This window comes from Amphimedon queenslandica, unplaced genomic scaffold (assembly GCF_000090795.2).
Source record: "Amphimedon queenslandica unplaced genomic scaffold, v1.1 AMPQUscaffold_11496, whole genome shotgun sequence".
Lineage (NCBI taxonomy): Eukaryota > Metazoa > Porifera > Demospongiae > Haplosclerida > Niphatidae > Amphimedon > Amphimedon queenslandica.
This window is the reverse complement of record NW_003548262.1, coordinates 5,301-8,638: the sequence shown is the minus strand read 5'-3', so window position 1 is coordinate 8,638 and position 3,338 is coordinate 5,301. Positions and strand designations below refer to the sequence as shown.

At 36.5% G+C, this 3,338-nt stretch overlaps 3 protein-coding genes across 3 annotated transcripts; 2 read left to right on the top strand and 1 right to left on the bottom strand.

The window, feature by feature from the left end:
- Nucleotides 1–202: 202 nt before the first annotated feature.
- On the top strand, nt 203–1,351 carry LOC109589251 (uncharacterized). Its single transcript, XM_020005361.1, has 6 exons — nt 203–334; nt 382–612; nt 690–805; nt 848–1,040; nt 1,092–1,168; nt 1,217–1,351. Exons 1-6 carry the CDS (start codon nt 238–240, stop codon nt 1,340–1,342), a joined length of 840 nt encoding a protein of 279 aa, XP_019860920.1. The 5' UTR covers nt 203–237; the 3' UTR covers nt 1,343–1,351.
- Nucleotides 1,352–1,399: 48 nt separating this feature from the next.
- LOC100636177 (outer dense fiber protein 3-B-like) lies at nt 1,400–2,596 on the bottom strand. The gene is made up of 5 exons (XM_003390916.2): nt 2,476–2,596; nt 2,319–2,429; nt 2,029–2,253; nt 1,701–1,934; nt 1,400–1,648 (listed from the first exon to the last, which is right to left on the bottom strand). The coding sequence occupies exons 1-5, from the start codon at nt 2,522–2,524 to the stop codon at nt 1,509–1,511; spliced, it is 759 nt and encodes a 252-aa protein (XP_003390964.1). The 5' UTR covers nt 2,525–2,596; the 3' UTR covers nt 1,400–1,508.
- Nucleotides 2,597–2,775: 179 nt separating this feature from the next.
- On the top strand, nt 2,776–3,333 carry LOC109589250 (uncharacterized; the record flags this gene model as incomplete). Its single annotated transcript, XM_020005360.1, has 5 exons — nt 2,776–2,793; nt 2,837–2,956; nt 3,015–3,122; nt 3,171–3,267; nt 3,310–3,333. Coding segments are annotated over exons 1-5 (367 nt in total), but the record flags the coding sequence as incomplete, so codon positions are not given.
- Nucleotides 3,334–3,338: the final 5 nt, after the last annotated feature.

Sequence of the window (3,338 nt, the reverse complement as noted above, 5' to 3'; positions counted from 1 at the left end):
CCCCCTCCCTCCTCCTAATAATTCTCCAACTAATGGAGAGGGAACTCAATACTTGGAGTCATATGTACATCATCCAATAACTGAAGAGGAGAGAAAAATCAACAAAGAAATTGGAGCTAAACTTAACAAAGACAATGTTAAAAGTATAATAACAATACAAACCTAGTAATACATTATATCATACCTACCTATTTAGGAGGCATTGAAGCTCATAAAGACAGTGAGTTTATTACAACAATGGAGGACACTTACCAGTACACCGGTCGACAAGAGCGAGGACAATTGTCTCGTTTGACACTGAATGAAAAAAATGGTGTAACAAGCATACCATTTGGTAAAAGAACAATGAATTATTATCAAATCATTTTAATTTGATTTTAGGTGATAGAAATAAAGAGTTGAATATGACGAGTGAGCAAATGAAGTCATACTGTGTGCATGTACCTCATGATGATGGTGAAGAGGGAGGGGAGGGGTCTTCAAGTAAAGGATATGATAAAAGAGTAGCTCACGATAAGACATACAAATCATCAATAAAGATGATGAAAGATAATAAAGGAAAGACATACCATGAGAAGGTTAATGAGTATCCTATTTACAACAGCAGTGCAGGTATGAAAGCATTATTAAAATTTTAATAGTTAATTGTTGTTCTTATTATTGTTATTATTTTTGTTGTTTATTTTCAGAGAGACAGACTCCTGTTCAATACGAGCGTAACTTCAGTTCTCTTCCTTCGGGTGATCTTTGTCCTGAGAGGGTCAAAGAAAGAATGACATTCCTTACCTCAAGCGTCTTCTCAAAAGTAACTTTTAATCTTCAATAATGTATAATTATTCCTTTTCAGCCTCCACCAAACAGTTTCCCAACTTATGAAAACAAGTCACGTCTGAGGACTCACTCAAATGTTCATTTGGGTTCCTCGTCTGTCTTTGGCTTTCCTCTCACGACGTCCCTTGAGTCTTACAAAGGAGATAAAGGAGAATTGTACAGAGCACGTGCTCCGACTAAAGACAACATTGCATTCCAATACAAACCAGGTATAATACAGTATTTATAATAGTGAAGAGTATTTTATCTTTAATTTACAGACAAACCATTAGTATCAACAGTGAAGGACTCTTATGATGTCAAGAAAGTGGCACAACGCTCTCTTAATAAAAGACATGTGAGCTCAAAATAATGAATGATGACAAAATTTTAATTATTTTTATAGCTTAAGAAGAGCCATTGGAAGCTGCCTAAAACTGAAGTTTCATTTGCAACAACAAACCAGACACATTTCCTTCCACCTCCTCCCTCATTCAAACCACTAGCTCCAGTGTATCCGTCAAAAACTTAAATAATTGTTATAAAAAAAACTAAAATAATAATAATATGAAACTACTCTAAATAATTATAGCTGTGTAATACAAACTATCATAGCAAAAATCAAAAATAAAATCTGTATTAAAATAGGGGCAAGGATAATGCATGGTATGTACAAAAGTTTGTATTGTTTGTTTCTGCTAGTCGTCAGGAGTATCAATGACCAATGGACATATGTACTCAGAATGCTTCACTCCCAATGAATATGCTGGAGCAGCTCTTCTGTTGAGTGTCACCCTCTCAGGACAGTGTGCTCCTGGGCCTGGTATTCTTGTAGCATCTATTCAATAGCATAAAAACACATTATTAATGATTGGAGTATCTTTATTTACCAGTTGGCATGTAGTTTCTGCTCTGCATTGAGTAATTTGGAGCTTTTCTTTGCGTGATCTCAGCACTGGTAGTGTTGTATCTAGCTGGCCCTGGGGTTTTAGCATAATCCGTATCAAAGCCTCCAAGTTTAGACCGTGGGGCCATTGAGTAGCAAGCAGAGGATGTACGATTGGGTACTTTATCACCAAGCATTGAAGGAAGAGTGTATGAAGCTGGAGAAGGATTAGCATCCCCTATACAAGAAGAAAAATAATATTCTTGTAATGAATGTTCATGCACATATACTGCATGCATCAGTTACTCTACACAATGAATGATAGTACATACTCTTCCTGTATCTTGTTCTTCCTCCCATTGAGTAAGCAGGTGGTCTATGACGTGACGGATCAGCGAATTTCTCAGGACAGTGGGCTCCTGGTCCAGGCGTCTTGAAAGGCTCCAGCTCTTTGTGCCGACTGTGGAGTGAGTACTGGGCAGTCCCGTCCCTGCCATACCTTGTCATCATTGGGTCAATGAGATAGGCAGGACCAGGCCCTATCTGCTTCTTAATGACTAATAGAGAGAAAGAGAGAGGGGGGGGGATTGATTAATTTTTGCTAAAAAAAACTTTTACTGACATGATGTTCCAAGTCTCAATCCAAAAGAGTATGCGGGGTGTAGTTTCCTAGATACATCGTGTGCTTGATATCCTGTCAAGTTAGGTAAGGTGTATCTTCCAGGGCCAGGACCTAAAGGTGAAGTAAATTAACATCATGTAACTGTAGCACCAAGTACCTCTTTCCATGGCTGCTATTCTAGGTTTCTCCATTTTAGTTTCAGCCATCTTTATCCTTCTTTATTCTTTTGCTCAAACACTGGATCACTGAGGACGATTAGATTTAAATACAAGCTCTTAAGCTACAGCTAGTGTGACTGTAACTTGAGAACTTTAGCCGGTAAAGCCTGCGCGTGAAAAATCTGCAAGGATTCCAGCCCCACCCGATAACCAAATATGGAAGAGACCCACCCATCAATGAATAGATAATTAGATTCATCATAATGAATTATAACCAATGAATATTAATTAGAAATAAAATGGCGGCCATTATCCAAGTAAGAAAGTCTATATTTTCTTCTTTATTTCTTATATTCTTAGTGTAGAAAAATCCACCGAGTCTTCTCTCCATTAATAAATTATTCAAGACCTTTAAACCAACCAATGACAGCAACCAACTACTGTACAGCAACTGAACCAGTAGTACAGACTACTACGCCAGTAAAATGATTTTATTAGGATTTTACTATTATTCAATATTTATTAATTTTATCTTTAGAAATTTGATATTAGTGTAGATCAGTTGGGTACAATATACAGTGTCGGATACTCTGATCTTAAAAAATATTCATTACACAATCACTTACCAACAACACTCAAGAAAAAAGTATGTATTAATTATTAATTAATTAATTGTTATTATTAATGGCACCAGGTGGAAGCTGTTGGTAAGGTCTCATGGTTGCTAAGAGACCCGTCCTGGTACGTACTCTATCATTTAAAGAACAAAAGTGGAAAGAGGTTTCTATTCTGTGAGTTTGAATCTATTTTATTATTATTATTATTATTAATAGATGGTCCTGATGATTGTGGTAAAAGTGTT

Coding starts and splice junctions, on each gene's coding strand:
- LOC109589251 (XM_020005361.1), top strand. CDS start 238: ATGGAGGACACTTACCAGTACACCGGTCGACAAGAGCGAGGACAATTG. Junction 335..381: donor TGTAACAAGCATACCATTTG/GTAAAAGAACAA, acceptor ATTTGATTTTAG/GTGATAGAAATAAAGAGTTG. Junction 806..847: donor CCTCAAGCGTCTTCTCAAAA/GTAACTTTTAAT, acceptor ATTCCTTTTCAG/CCTCCACCAAACAGTTTCCC.
- LOC100636177 (XM_003390916.2), bottom strand. CDS start 2,524: ATGGCTGAAACTAAAATGGAGAAACCTAGAATAGCAGCCATGGAAAGA. Junction 1,935..2,028: donor AAGAACAAGATACAGGAAGA/GTATGTACTATC, acceptor CTTCTTGTATAG/GGGATGCTAATCCTTCTCCA. Junction 1,649..1,700: donor CAGAAACTACATGCCAACTG/GTAAATAAAGAT, acceptor GCTATTGAATAG/ATGCTACAAGAATACCAGGC.